The sequence below is a fragment of the Polyergus mexicanus genome, unplaced genomic scaffold, assembly GCF_030449975.1.
Source record: "Polyergus mexicanus isolate NDT 795.1 unplaced genomic scaffold, iyPolMexi1.0 SCAF_3, whole genome shotgun sequence".
In the NCBI taxonomy this organism is placed as follows: domain Eukaryota; kingdom Metazoa; phylum Arthropoda; class Insecta; order Hymenoptera; family Formicidae; genus Polyergus; species Polyergus mexicanus.
Genome location: NW_027223323.1, coordinates 12527730 through 12541362, shown reverse-complemented (window position 1 = coordinate 12541362; position 13633 = coordinate 12527730). Strand labels below are relative to the sequence as shown.

General features: G+C 30.0%; 3 protein-coding genes across 9 annotated transcripts; 1 reads left to right on the top strand and 2 right to left on the bottom strand.

Annotated features, from left to right (window-relative positions):
• Positions 1-1335: 1335 nt before the first annotated feature.
• Positions 1336-5308, bottom strand: L(3)07882 (Nucleolar protein 14 homolog l(3)07882). The gene is made up of 5 exons (XM_070316540.1): positions 3259-5308; positions 3040-3169; positions 2456-2623; positions 1881-2368; positions 1336-1694 (listed from the first exon to the last, which is right to left on the bottom strand). The coding sequence occupies exons 1-5, from the start codon at positions 5004-5006 to the stop codon at positions 1448-1450; spliced, it is 2781 nt and encodes a 926-aa protein (XP_070172641.1). The 5' UTR covers positions 5007-5308; the 3' UTR covers positions 1336-1447.
• A 437-nt stretch (positions 5309-5745) lies between these two features.
• Positions 5746-11227, top strand: LOC138931980 (E3 ubiquitin-protein ligase MARCHF5). 6 transcript variants are annotated; one of them, XM_070293380.1, is made up of 7 exons: positions 5746-6140; positions 7017-7235; positions 7556-7721; positions 7933-8141; positions 8245-8563; positions 8919-9087; positions 9284-11227. In XM_070293380.1, the coding sequence occupies exons 2-7, from the start codon at positions 7058-7060 to the stop codon at positions 9437-9439; spliced, it is 1197 nt and encodes a 398-aa protein (XP_070149481.1). In that variant the 5' UTR covers positions 5746-6140; positions 7017-7057; the 3' UTR covers positions 9440-11227. The 6 variants fall into 6 exon arrangements, with proteins under 6 accessions (XP_070149481.1, XP_070149479.1, XP_070149478.1 ...); XM_070293378.1 differs by having other exon boundaries at positions 8218-8563; XM_070293377.1 differs by having other exon boundaries at positions 5747-6140; positions 7553-7721; positions 7936-8141; positions 8218-8563; positions 9284-11226.
• Positions 11100-13346, bottom strand: LOC138931981 (2-aminoethanethiol dioxygenase). 2 transcript variants are annotated; one of them, XM_070293382.1, is made up of 3 exons: positions 13264-13346; positions 12668-13046; positions 11100-12554 (listed from the first exon to the last, which is right to left on the bottom strand). In XM_070293382.1, the coding sequence occupies exons 2-3, from the start codon at positions 12947-12949 to the stop codon at positions 12147-12149; spliced, it is 690 nt and encodes a 229-aa protein (XP_070149483.1). In that variant the 5' UTR covers positions 12950-13046; positions 13264-13346; the 3' UTR covers positions 11100-12146. The 2 variants fall into 2 exon arrangements, with proteins under 2 accessions (XP_070149483.1, XP_070149482.1); XM_070293381.1 differs by lacking the exon at positions 13264-13346 and having other exon boundaries at positions 12668-13134.
• Positions 13347-13633: the final 287 nt, after the last annotated feature.

The window sequence follows — 13633 nt, the reverse complement described above, 5'->3', positions numbered from 1 at the left end:
AAGCAGTGGTATCAACGCAGAGTACTCGGAATTATATATATAATTAGATATATAAAGGTAATATATACCTTTAATATATATCCCTCTGAAATAAATGACAAAAATATATACGCCTATTTAAATCAAGCATATAAAAGCATATCGAAACATGAAATGACAGCTGGCTCATTAATATCATAGTATGCATGAATGCGTGGGATGTTCACACCAACATATCCTTTTTTGGAGAAGTTAGACTAATAATGCAGGAACCATCTTTCTGTATACATATGCATCACAGCTAAAGGGATTGAGTTTCATTTCAGAAACTGTGATACAGTCTGAAAGATGGATTTGGTAGGCCTGTCCTATATACAGAGTATGATGTCATAGTTCTATATAAAGCATTCTAGAGATGAAATGAGAGGCTTACTCTGTGACTTTTGACTTGTGTGGTAAATACACATCCACTCTGCCAAACGTGGCTACATGGATTTTTATCACGCAATGACAATTAAATGATAATTTTTATAACAAACAAATAGGGAAAATATTAAAACGATCAAGCACAAGCGTTAAATAAATCAGAGAATGCGAGCTCTAATATATTTGTCATACAAATATAAAATGATAGTTTATTTTATAATTGGACAGGAATTTGTTTATTTAACAAGAAATATACATTTCTCGAATATATATCTATATTTCTGGAAGCGGAGTTTTTAAAATTTTCCAATGAAAGAGGATTGAAAGTTGAAAGATGAATTTTCCGATCGAGACAAATTTGAAGACGAAAGCAAATGAAAAATAACACAAAGGGCATTTTTGACATTTTAATTACCTGCTGAGCCACTGGTTCGAGAATACTCTCGATAGTTTTAGTATGGAAGACAGGCATTTTAATCTCTTCTTATTACAATGTAAAACAACGAGGGAAAAGAAAGAGTTTCCTTGCACAAAGTCGCGAGAAATAACTCAAGTAAGAACCGAAGGCTTCAGGATGAATAATTAGGTAACACCCATCACGGGTAAGCACGATCTGTCAACTACCCTCAACCTCCTCCAGCCTCCAGTCCTCGATCAAAAGACAGACGAATAAACGCGAAGACGAAGACAGTGCTGTAACTTGCACATCTGGATCCCTTCTTAAGTAAGATCTTATTATTAAAACCTTTTCGTTTTTACAGTAAAAATTCTATATATTACAGAGTTACATTCTACGAAAATCGCGAATTTGGAAGAGAATAAAGAAACATAAATGAAACATAAACAGAAATGTATAAATATAAATTCGAAATAAATAGTACATTTAAGTATTTTCATATTATATATTCATATTATATTGTTTATGTACATAATATTTATTGCATTACGTCTCTCAATACAGTAATTCCTTTCTTCTTTCCTATATATACACATTAAAAAATGTGCATATAAAATCTTTCATCATATTTTCATATACTTTTTCCTATTTTTTCTTTCTCATCTTTTTTAATTCATTCTGCTGTACCGCAGCATCGCCGAAAATTTCGGTTACTTTGCGTTTGCGTTCAGCATCGCTCTTAATCTGTTGTGCGATCTGTACTTTAGCTAAAAAGTCTCGATCCCTTCTTATCTCGCGAATAGCGCCCTTAAACTCTCTTTTGCACTTATGTAGCAATTTCTCTCTTTCTGCTTTTTCTTTCGACATTGGTCTATGGTGTTTTCCATCATATCTGCAATAAGATATTAAAATAATATTATATAATATATAATGTACACTATAAATAACATCTTGATAACGAATATTTAATATATATTATTCTAAATAATATATATTATAAAAAAATTAAATTTTTAATATAAACACAAAGAGTGTAAAATTAATAAATTAAATAAGAAAAAATGTATAAAATAATTACATTGTCATTATTTTAGGCTCGTATGTCCTTAGAGGTTTCGGCCTTTTCTTCTCGAGTACAATATACTCCAATTTCTTGCTTTGTAAAAGTTTGAGATCCTTCCTTAATTGTTTTATGTGACTTCTTATGTTTCGCGGATAGTTCTTGAATTTATTTATTTTTAATAATTTATGAATAGGTTCAAAAATTGAATATACCGCTTCTAGTTCTTGAAATTGATTTTTGAATTCTGTAACCAAATTTATTGCAGTCAATAAAGCTTTTATTCTGAATTCATCATCTAATTCCTCACAGACTAAATCATTTGCAAACATATTTGCGCCATTTGGATCAATTGTGATTTCAGTTTTATCGATCACTAGGACTTTACATGTTGTTCTAAATGGTGGTATAATTTTCACTTTTTGTGTCGACTCTGTTGCTGTGTATATAATTCCTCGCAAAAAATTTGTCACAGAAGGTGCAAATCGTTTGCTTAATATTGTATACTGTAAATTTCAAAAACATTTAAAATGACATACATCTCTTAAATTTTATATTGTAATAACGATTATAAAAAAATTAGCTATAATTACCTCTAAAATAAGAGTACATATAAAAAGACCTTTTGAAATATCACTTCGATATTTCTTGATATGAGCTCTTAGTAATATTTCTGACATAAATACTAAGCAAGGAGTGACAATAGGATGTTTGAAGTCTGACGTCGGAAATAGTAAAGATACTATTTTAAACAATATAAGCTGAAATCAATAAAAAAACATCATATATATGTATGTGTAGGAGGAGTGGTGTGGATATGCTCGTGTATAAAGATGTAATATATAATGTAAATATCTTTTGTAATATACACAATTTTTTTTAACCATAATATGTAATTACACTAATATGTAGTAGTATATCATAGAGATTAGTTAATTTTTTTTTAATTCATTCTATTTGAAGACTATAAAGTCTATGCATTTTTTTAAACATATATTTTTATATCTTTGAATTATTTAAAAGTATGGAAAATATATATGTATGTGTATATCTTCTCCAAAAATATTTAAATTTATATATATACTTATTATATAATAATAATAATAATAATAATAATAATAATAATAATAATAATAATAATAAAACAATTAGACACATTTTATATATAATTTCTTACCGTATCTATGCCAGGATATCTCTTTCTATTTTTTGCAAATTTATCATATTTCTCTTTAAGTATTTCTTCTACATAATTTTTGGTATTTGTTGGATTTAAATATGCTAGGTCATAAAGATAAGGGCACAATCTAGAATAAAAATTATATATGATTAGTATGTAATATATGTATATATCTAATATATTTAAAATTAATAAGAGCATAAATTATTTGTTTACCTGTCACAGATTTGAAAGCATTTAACTAGATCATCAACATTCTCAGTGGAAGCGCAATTATTTATATGTTGTAACAAATATACAAATAGATTGGACATTTTTTCTTTGTTTTTATTATTTAATGTCCAATGATTACATTTTATAATACGATCTATGATGACTGATTGATAATCTGCGTTATGGTTTTCTAACAATTTTTGTAATTCCTCAAAACTCTCTGGTGCATTATATGTATAAGGCAACTCTTTTCGTGCCTTCTCCATGATTTCTTTTCGTCTCAAAAGATCATTTCTTATCTCTTGTTTTTTATCCTTATCAGATGAATTCTGTACAAATGTATCGTCATTGTTCTGTTTCAGTATGGATTTGGGACAGATTTGATCCAATTGATTTGTCTGTGTAATCTGACCATTGGTCAAGTTATTAGCAAATTTAACATGTTTTCCAACGATTTTATTTTCTTCATCTTCACTAGATGTGTCAGATACTTTTAAATCTAAAAAACTGTCTTCAGACTCTTCGCCATTCAATTCTTCAATTTCTGAATCTTTGTTATTTAAATCTATCTCAGATTCATTTTTACCATTAGATGATTCTGAACATGTTCTTTCCCGATTTTCGCTATTATCCTTTTTTGTCTTTCTTTTATCTTTTTCAGTAATGTTCTCTGATTTATTTTTCTTCTGTTCATCACTAATATCATTGTCATTCATTTCATTGTTATCAATATTACTATCTTCTTCATTACTGATATCATTAGCATCGTTGGCAACTGAATTAATATCATTATCATCAGTATTATCATCAACAACAGCTTCCATCATGAAACCATCATCAAGATCATCAGCAGATTTATGCTTATACTGATTATTAGTATCAGATACAAATCCTTTCATTCTCGCCAATCTGTCAGATTCAAGCTCTTCCAATCTTTTTTTCTCTTCTTGAATAATTTCTTCTTCTGATTTTAATTTATCAGATGGATTACCTCTAGCTTCAAATATTAATTGTCGTACGGCAGTATCATAAGCATCGGCTTTCACTGGCTCACAATCGTCTTTCACTGACTTCTTGGAAGCAGATATAATAGGCAGGAGATCTCTCCATTCGGAATCAAGTTTCTCTGTCAGATCTATCGTTTGTTCGCGTATCTTCTGTTTTTCCGCCTTACGTTTCTTTGATTCCGCAATAAGCTGATCAATTAGATCTTTTCTGGATAATGCAGAGTCTGCTTTCGATAGAATTCCTCCACCAAAATGGGCTTCCTCTACAAAATTTCTATCTAGTTTGCCACTAATATTTTCATTATCGCTGAATTCGTCGTCGCTCTTGGGATCATCAAACTTCTCGATCTCTTCGAGAGTCTGACCCCTGTGTGTCAATACTTCATCGTCGTTTAAATTGAAGATGTTCCTCTTTTTATGCATTTTCATGCGTTCCATGGCAAATCTTGCCATTGCTCTATCCTCCATGCTCATGGTAGAATTTCTCTCACCTATACGTTTATCCAGAAAAACATTGTCTTTATTTTTCAATTTATACTCTTGAAGTAAACTCTGTTTACGCTTGTTAATAGCTTTTGCCCTCGATACTCCTGGAAGTCCACGATCATTCTTATTCCTTCGGCCCAGTACATTCTGTTTGTCTCGGTTAATATGTACTTCAAACGGATTCAACTGTTTTTTGCTCTTTTGAGCCCGTTTTTGTTGCGCGAACTCTGACAAGTTCTTTTTCTTAATTTTAACCATTTTGTACAACAAACGCTCTGCGTAAACAATAATAATAAATTACACTAACTTTATCGTGCGTAGACCAATTTAATCTTGTATATTATTTACAATGTTATAACCTCCAACGGTTAACAATCGATAAAACACATGGCATCGGGCATCGTTCGAGGAAAAAAGTGCCAACTTCACGTCGCTGCATGCCTACTACCAACTTAATGGAGACCAATCGCAGCCAATTTCATTCTATACGTCTAGTTACATCATTGAGTTCTAAAAAGATGCCGTCTCATGATAGTCGGAATCTCGGAAAAATAATAGAATAGGGATCAATCGATCGGAGAATTATTTGAAAAAATTTAGACTTATTTAAATACAAAAGATTATTGAAATTGAATTCTTATATGTATAAGAAAGATTTCCTTGTTAATAAATATTGTTCGGTATAAGTATTCATTAATATATAAATATTCAATTTTTTATCAATAGTTATTTTTTTTTTTACAAACATTAGTTATTATCAAGGTCAAAAATTGCGTGCTTATTGAATCAGAATTCTTCTGATTGGGTTCTCCATGTACTAATATCTCCGGAATTTTTTAAAATAGAAAGATTTATTTCTATCGTTAAAAAAAAAAAAAAAATTATTTTAGTAGAAGAAATCGTAAAAAAAAAGTGAAATCTGGATGTGTTCTTTATTATAACAGAAGATAATGAAGAAATTTTCTATATTAAAAAACGGTTTGAGGTTAGAGTAGCATTTCGTTTTTTTCGTAAAACGTCATTCCATGGGGAACGAGACCATCGAGGAATCGGATTGGTAAATTTTTCCGAAATTCCGACTGTCATGCGATAGCACCCTAAACTGAAGCCCGTATCAGCTATAGGGTTTTTGGAATCCAGATCTTTTATTGGATATCGAACTTTCATGGATCGAACGCAGCAGCAGTACAAATTCCCCCCATTGGGTCAAATGTGTAAAAGAAATATTTGACGAACACACAATTGCAAAGAGAAGCTGATTGAAAATAAACGAAATAAACGTGTCGATTTTACGGAAGGACAACGATGATGTTTCTACTGAATGAGTAAACTGGTCATCGAGTCAACGCGTTTCAATGTGCCTTTCTCTAGAGTTCTTTATTCTCCTTTCGGGTATGTAACTTGACAACGTGATCGGGGACGTAGGATATTATAAGCTTCATTGACAAAATCTTCGGTATTCTAGTCGCGTTCGACGAAATGTATACAAACGTTACGAGTCGTTTTTTTTTTTTTTTGCACTCCCTTTAAAGCGTCGCTTTGTTGCATCGTCATTGATGTAGCATTGAATCCGGAGAAATTTGAAAAATACTAACTTACAAAACTAGTTAGAAAATTTTACCGTTTGTAGGTCTGTATTTTCTGATAATTTTACACGGTTTTGTGCATTCACGGTCGTCCAACGAGAAATCGTCGCACGTATTGTCGCTCAACGAATTGTAATACTACTGATTGTTATCAAGGTGAAAAGTTCGACGTATCCCATAACTTTACATATATTAATTGTATATATTTTGTTCGATTAGATATCTATCGTCGGCATTGCATAAAGTATCGAGATAAACGTTGGTAGTAGAATTTGTAACGATAAATAACATTTTGATGAAGAAATCGAATTGTTCATAAAATTACGTTGCGTAATGGTATTTGTGTCGATGCACAGAGATTTGCATATTAGTAATTTTTGCATAATGAAGTGTATTGAGATACAAAAATTTTTGTTTGCCTATAAAACAGAGTCGTGCATAACTATTGCGTAAAGGGATGAGAAAAGTATGAACAAATATTGAAAGTGTAAAATATTTAGATATATGAATAACTTTTTCCCTTACTCTTAAGAAAAAAGATATTGAAACTAAAAGTTAATTTGTGAAATCGCTGTATCATTTTTTAATTTTAAATAGCCTAATATAAAAATTATGTTTATAGAGTATAATGTGGCAATAATATGTACTAATAATTAAATTACTTTTTAATGATATTTTTAAGATGATGATGAGCTTGTGAATGTCTTGCTTTGCTGAAACACGATGTCAGACGATAATATGCCGCATATTTCGTATGGACTCGACAGTCGTGGAAGAATAGTGCGTATAGAATCAGGTATAACCAGAGCAAACATCAGACGTCTTCCAAGTATAGAAGAAGCTTTAAGGAGGCTTAGTACAAATCTGAGAGTCGATAGACAACCAAGTGATCCCATTAATGGTAACGTATAGCTAAATAGGAATTCTCCACAAGGAAGATTTGTAATTTAAATACACTTAGAATTACTTCAATCAAACTTGTTAATTAATTTGATTGGTAATTAATTCAACTAAGATAGAATTGTTCGTACAGCAAAATTTCGAATTATATAATTTGTTTTTCTTAATCTAATCTCTTTCCATGTGTCAAACAAAAAATTATTAATTCTATCCAAAATGCAGATATTATTTGATCAATCAATTATTGAATAAGTTAACTAGAGTTTGATCGAAATAATTCTCACTATATTTATTGCTTTTTTGTTTTCTTTTTTATAGCAGAAGTATCCGATCCTCAAATAGCACGTATGGCATCATTGGAGGATGAAGGTTCTCAGAATGCATGGGATGATCTAACAGATCAGGAACTGTCTGCTGATATCACTGATGGAGCATCCTCTCCAAATCAGATCACATCTAGTGTGCCATCATTGACCCCAGAAGAAGAGTAAGTTCATGTTTATATTATCTGAAACATTATTCAAGAGTATAGCATTAAGTGTATGTTTGATTAATGATTTTGATTTGATATTTTCACATATATATATTTTTATCATGTATCTCTCAATCTTTTTATTCTTCAAACTTATAGCAAATTGGATGTTCAATTATTGTATAACTGTTTTATTTTGATTTGTAACATTAATCTCTTTATCTAGCAGGCGATACTGTTGGGTGTGCTTTGCAACTGACGAAGATGATGCAACTGCAGCATGGGTTAAACCATGTCATTGCAGAGGCACTACAAAGTGGGTTCATCAGGGTTGCATACAGAGATGGGTTGATGAAAAGCAGAAGGGTCATGCAGGGCATGCTGTGGCCTGTCCACAGTGCAACACAGAATATATTATAGTTTATCCAAATATGGGTGAGTACATGCTAGTCAATAACAATTATATGATTTAGAAATATAAGGAATTCATTTATATCCTTTGTGCATGTAGTGTATCGTACGTGCAAATCAATTGCAGGTCCATTAGTGGTAATACTTGATACGATCGATGCAGTTATCTTCCGGGTATGTCCTTTCATTGCTGCCGGTATAGTAGTCGGATCCATATATTGGACAGCTGTGACTTACGGAGCAGTTACTGTTATGCAAGTGGTGGGTCACAAGGATGGCCTTACTATGATGGAACAGGCCGATCCTTTAGTCCTACTAGTTGGCTTACCAACTATCCCTATTATGTTAGTTCTGGGAAAAATGCTTCGGTGGGAGGATCAAGCTCTCAGTTTTTTAAGACGTCACGCGTCCAAGGTTCCTATTTTAAGGCATTTTCTACCGAGTAGGTTTGTATCAATGGTATTATTCTCAATACAATCCATATTTTATAATATAAAAAGAAGTCTAAATGTATGTCCTAGAATAACTTTTTCAATTTTTATTTTTGCAAATTAATATTTGTTGCATTTTTCAAATGGTGTATATCATATAAATAGTATTACATATATATATGCCTTTGAAAGTTATACAATACATAAAAACAGTTGTCTGCAAAAAGAGAAAACAACCAAGAATATAAAATAAAAATTACATATATAAAAGTTGTAATTAAATATATAGAAATATAGAAATTAATAATTATAGAATAAAAATTATGGAAGAGTCATTTCATATTATCAAATTTATTGATGATTGTTGCAGTTATTCCGATGAGGATACAAGTATGCAATCTGAAGATATACCACCAATGAATGATCCAGTATCCGCAACGCGTGTTCTTTGTGGTGCGCTTTTATTACCAACTATTGCCAGCTTATGTGGAAGATTATTTTTTGAAAGCATAAACTCCAACTTCCAAAGAACATTGTTGGTACGTATCGTCTAAATTACAATACTGCGAAAATAATAAAATATTTTTGGATGAAATATACACAATAACTCCATATCACTAAAATTTCTTATATCTTTCTTAAATTGCTATTAATCATAATCCATTAAGCTGTACAAATAGTCGTATTATATGGGTATATAATAATATATATTTTTTTATTTACTAATATCTACAGGGTGGTGTAGCCTTTATAACAATAAAAGGTGCATTCAAGATTTACCACAAACAACAACAATACAAGAAACAATGTCAACGTCGTGTAATGGACTATACAGAGAGCAATGTAGCATTGTATAGAAGGCAACAAGACCCCGAAAGTGATCGAAGTTAAGTAAAATCTCAACGAATATTCAAATGCTAATTAATTAATGTGCATACAATTTTTCAAATGTAAAGTAACTTAACTTTTTATCAGCGTATGAGTATATAAAAAAGTCTGGCAACTCTTTTCAGTGTCATATATACATATATGGTGATCATAATACAGGTATGGAATAATGGAGACAAAGTTGTATATATATATATGAGCATATAAAAATAAGTACTGTATATGAGTATTATCTCACAGTGGTTACTTTTTTTTTTTTTGGGGGTTGTTGAAAAAAGGTGAGGGACGTTGAAAACGAATGACTTCTCCTTTAAATTAACATTTAAAGGGGGGAAATATTTTTTAATAATTATTAAACCGATAATACTTTCTCTGTTCTGTGTAATCTTCCTTATATGATATATGAAAATTGAAATAATTATATGATTCTTTCCTTACCCGCGTACTAGAGAATCATCTATCTTTAATTTATCTCTTAGAGAGATTATTATTGCATTTTTCATATTATCATACAGTAGAAGATGCAAATACTATCACACGGGGAAAGAATTAATGTGGCAAATTATTATGACAAATATTTGTTATTTATAACTCTTAAACTTGTGTATATATATGTATATGTTTCCAACATACGCACACACTCCTATTCATACATATATACACACATATAAATAATATATGTATACCTACACATAAATATATATATTATTTATATTATATATTTACACACACACACACACACACACACACACACACACACACACACACACAAGTCTACTTATTAGAAGTAAGATTTATAGGCTATATTTTGTAAACTAATTTCTCACATGTAAATGGTATTATGAAATAACTTGTAGCAAATATAAAATGATTATATCTACTTACAATGCACAATGTTTGCAGTGTTACATCTTAACAAAATTTCTAATATACATTTTACTTTGTAATGGTGCTATCAATATGGATCAGGATATTTAAAGTTACAAATAATATTCGAGTATATGTATATATATTCGAACATATCCATTACCTAATATACAATTAATATCTCAATAATCGCAATAAAAATTGTATGAATGCTTAATTAACTCATTGATAGAAAACTCATTGATATGAATAGAAAAAGGTATTTCAAACGATAAACATAGCTGTTTATAATACTTCTGTGTGAAATAGTATATTATATTATTTTCTAGATAAAAAAATTCCCTTATCCAAGTATCTGTGATTTCTTAGTTATTTCAATTGTATACTCACGAAATAGCAAAGATAACCGAGTAGTATTGAGACAGTTCAATTGAGTACTATCTTAAAAGTTTATTCTGTACTGAGATTTCAATAATGTCAATTAATTTCATCTCCGTTTAGTTCAATTAAAAATATTCTGATTAAACTGGATATAAATCTTTCCAATATAAGACATACTATAAAACAATATATTTAGAACATAGAATAATAATATTGAGAAAGAGAAAGAGAGAGAGAGCGAGAGAATATTATTAAATACAAACTAATTGTAGAATTTGTAGGATAATAAATTCTTAATGCAGCAATTTTCTTACATTTTATATAAATACATTTATTGAATAGATTTTTCTATAGTATGCAAAAATGATGAACTAATTAAGTACAATATTTTTTTAGCAAATATTAAAATTCGAGATAATATTAAGATATATTTTAAGTACTTCAATTTTTTTTTTCAAAATAAAGAAAAATCTGGAAAAATATAATGTAAGTATTTTTTCTATTTGTAAAACTGCCTTCAAATCTTAAAAATAACACTGTGTGAAAGGTAACATGCACACATGTTGTAATTAATTAATAATTATTCATAATGTTTCTAATATACAAATAATTTATTAATATTTAAATTGTAATTGCTTTATATCTTTTACACTATATAATTTAAACTACATACTTTACCCGTTCTTTTTCGTAACTTTTCTTTGTACTATACATCAAAAAGATATCTTTTTTTACATTTATTAATAGAAATTTAATTTACAATCTACTTTTTATTCAATCAATAATCAATATTTTTAACCATTCAAGACACAAAAATATAGAAGATTATCTAAAATATTTAAAAAATATGCTTTTTGTGCATCAAAGTATATGAAACTTCTATGTATAATGCTATATATTGATGAAAATAAATAACACAGCTAGATCGAGAAACTATCTGTAAACTAACAACTTAAATTGTATTAATTTTCCTATTCTTGGGTTAGAATTTTTGCCTCAGTCTTAATAGAAGCAATTATTTTAATGATAAAATTGAATGTCCACATACTCTCTTATTGGTAAACTCTTATCTGTTTGTTGTTATCTGAGTTGAATGCTTGAAATAAACTTTTTCATTTGCACTGTTGTCGCTATGTATACATTTACATTTATCAGACGACTATATTAGAGCAAAAAAGCACATAATTGCACAAGAATATACAATGATATTTTTAATCTGAGCATATGATATCGGATTAAAAGTCAGGATTACAGAAAAAATTTACAATAAGGATATTATTTGGTCCCGACAAGCTCTCGATACCAATGTTAAACCCTGTATGATGTCATCATACATCAACAAAACTTAAGTCCAAACTTAAGTTTGGGTGCATTTATATGAATTAACACTTATGAATGTATGTTCTACGCACACTGTAAAGCATTGTAAATGCGAAATTTATAAATTAAGAAGTGAAAAAGATTATTTGTTACAGTAATCTTTCAATGGAGGTCCAATGTATTTGAGACTCGAGGAATAAAAATCTGGTGGACTTTCTATGACTGATAACTGTATCTCTGCAACTATGTCTGCGGATTCTGTACATAACTTAGATTTAACAACTTTAAAAAATGTACACTGTCTTGGTCCTTTGCCAAACTCGTCGACATCGTACGGCGGACTGAGTATATCCAAGAAAGCCGCGGGACCTTCCACACATGTGATTTCATGTAAATTCTTCTCCGATGGTGTAAGAATACAAGCAGACGAATTACTGTGAAGGGAAACTGGTCGATGCCTGACTGCTGCTATCTCCTCGTTTGATTTAATTACATGGTCACTTTTTCTCCTTAAACTATAGCTGTTTAATTCTACTACACCACTGATCACCTATTACAAAATTGACACATATATTATAATTTATATATGTGTTAAATATTATATATAACAATGTTTGCGTACAGCAAGTGACAAGGTGTCATAACATTTGAAATGTATTTTACCTTTAACAAACCATGCATTCCAGGATGATCATGCATAGGCATCGTGACCCCGTGTTTCAATACGAAAATCGCGATTGTTATGTCCTTATTTTCGAATATATCCATCACACACATAGGCGCCGGTTGTCTACTGACATAATCGAGAATATTTTTGTCGAGTTTCACATCCTCGGCGGTTATTTTGTTCATCAGACTCCATAATTTATCCAAGCTTTTCTGACAGAACCGATCACCGAACGTTTTCATCGCTTGCTTCGCCAAAACCTCGATCGCCGATGCCATTATTATGTTTTAATGCGTCACTTCTCGAATATGTCTTACCAAAATATTATCCAAATCGGCGAGTAATTACAACGATTTTCGATATCCAGATATATATCTGAAAAACGTATGTCAATCCAGTAAGTCACGTTTTTTTGACAAGGCCAGTCGTAACCTCAATTGCCATATGATAAGAAAGATTCATTAATAAAAGATGAAAAAGCTTAATCGATCGAAAAACCTTGAAAGAGGACAACATTACATTACCATAAATAAGGTTCGCATACATAAAGTGTAAAATTATATTATATAATATTATATAATATTTTTTTTACCTATCATCTTATCTAAAGACTTTCAAGGATCAACAACTTTTATAGCAAAAAAAAAAAAAAAAAAATATATATATATATATCTCGTGTAATCAATATTTTTATTTGATTTAACCATTGACATAACAACTTTATTTTTAAATAGTCAGCAGTTGGATGTTCGTACGAGGTTTTTTAAACTAAGGGCTCCTGCACACAGAACGCGTGGCAAGAGGCGACGCGGTAGCCAATCAACTTACAATTTTTCCATTAGTGCAAAAAATTATATATTCTGATACACATTACTAATACTGAAAATTGATATTTATTTACATTATACACAATAGATATTATTAACAAAAAATATATAAAACATTAACTATAATCCCCTAGC

Excerpts from the sequence above, each read along its gene's own strand:
- LOC138931980 (XM_070293374.1), top strand. The coding sequence starts at position 7,058 with ATGTCAGACGATAATATGCCGCATATTTCGTATGGACTCGACAGTCGT. Across the intron at positions 7,722-7,932 it reads TCATTGACCCCAGAAGAAGA|CAGGCGATACTGTTGGGTGT; the intron begins GTAAGTTCATGT and ends CTCTTTATCTAG. Across the intron at positions 8,564-8,918 it reads AGGCATTTTCTACCGAGTAG|TTATTCCGATGAGGATACAA; the intron begins GTTTGTATCAAT and ends TGATTGTTGCAG.
- LOC138931981 (XM_070293382.1), bottom strand. The coding sequence starts at position 12,949 with ATGGCATCGGCGATCGAGGTTTTGGCGAAGCAAGCGATGAAAACGTTC. Across the intron at positions 12,555-12,667 it reads GAATGCATGGTTTGTTAAAG|GTGATCAGTGGTGTAGTAGA; the intron begins GTAAAATACATT and ends ATTTTGTAATAG.